Below are 1,467 nucleotides of genomic sequence, written 5' to 3' on the forward strand. Positions count from 1 at the left end.
TGGTATAAGATAGGCCACCAATTTCATCCTTATGCATATGGATATTCAATTTTTCTAGCACCATTTGTTGAACAGACAATGCTTTCACCACTGTGTATTCTTTTTTTTTTCCCAGTTACCTTGGAGTTTATTTAAACTAAGAGAAAAAGGTCATAATGTTTTCATGCAATACATACTTGATTCTTTAAATAACAAGTGTGACAAGTAACAGAAAGAACAATGGAATGCTGCACTTGTGATCCATACAAAACACCAACATTTTGGATTGTACACAGTTGAAAGGAATGTGTCCAACACTTCTTGAAATACTGTAGTAAGTAGCCAGTACAGAGAGGCATGCCTTACGTGGACACAGGACCGCAGTTTAGAAAAGAAAGTGAAATATCACACTGGAAAACTACCCCATTTCTTCAAAATCACTGAGCAGGAAAAGAACCATTGAACTTCCATACTGATTTTACACAACTTCTCTACAGTACCTTGACTTCAATCCAAGAGCAAAAGTTAAGACTCTCCTCTATTTTTGGTAAACAACTGCATGGTAAACTTAGATGACTTTCCCCCTGGATTTTACCTAGGAGTGGCCTTTTTATTTATTTATTTTTATTTAAAAGAGGGCAGGTTTGGCACTTTTATACTGATGTCACCAATGTTAATATTTCTTGAGATCTCAGGAAGATTCATATTCTTTACAGCTGATACAGCACGGGCTGGAGCTCCTGCTAAGCCAGCCTCAGATTTCTCCAGTTTATTTTGTGCGTCAATTTGTGTAACAATCTCATTCATGTTGGTCTCCAATACCATTCTCCCCATCACCATTTCTGCAAGAATATTGTGAACCTTGTCTACATGGAAAATTAAATCCAGTTCACAGACGTTTTCAAAACACTTGTCTAACGTTTCCACAAATACTTGAATTAAATCTAAAATGCCAAGTTCACTTTCCGAAGAATCCACACAGAAGACAAAATATAATGTTGCATAATGCCTATAAATCAGTTTGTTGTCAGATCCTCCAATTAACAATCCTCCTTCTAGGAAATTACAAACATTTTCATCTCTCTTAGATACCAAATGGAATGTCTCCCTGATGATTTGCTGCTTTGTATCTTCACTGTAGGGCTGGTAGCCGGGGCTTCCCGTGGTTGTTAAAGATGAGGATCGCCTTGATCATGGCTGAGCCAGGCGGACCGGGTGGGCGCTGGGGGCCAGGGTGGGGGCGGGCGCGCGAGCCTCGCCTCGGGATCTCGCCAGCGATCCTTCCCCACCCGCCCCCTCCACCACTGTGTATTCTTGATGTCTTTGTCAAAGGGTGATTGTATACGCATGGGTTTATTTCTGGGCTCACTATATACTATTTCACTGGTCCCTGTGCTTGTTTTATGCTGGTAGTTTTTATACTGTCTTGATTGCTATAGCTTTGTGATATAATTTAAAATTAGAAAGTATTGTGTCTCCACCTTTATT

General features: G+C 39.9%; 1 protein-coding gene across 1 annotated transcript; it reads right to left on the minus strand.

The window, feature by feature from the left end:
- Positions 1 to 262: 262 nt before the first annotated feature.
- Positions 263 to 1,174, minus strand: LOC120221733 (AP-3 complex subunit sigma-1-like). Its single transcript, XM_039219294.1, is given in 2 exon segments — positions 263 to 1,129; positions 1,131 to 1,174. Coding segments are annotated over 2 exon segments (570 nt in total). The 3' UTR covers positions 263 to 603.
- Between the last annotated feature and the right edge of the window lie 293 nt (positions 1,175 to 1,467).

The sequence above is a fragment of the Hyaena hyaena genome, unplaced genomic scaffold, assembly GCF_003009895.1.
Source record: "Hyaena hyaena isolate Hyena2069 unplaced genomic scaffold, ASM300989v1 scaffold_810, whole genome shotgun sequence".
In the NCBI taxonomy this organism is placed as follows: domain Eukaryota; kingdom Metazoa; phylum Chordata; class Mammalia; order Carnivora; family Hyaenidae; genus Hyaena; species Hyaena hyaena.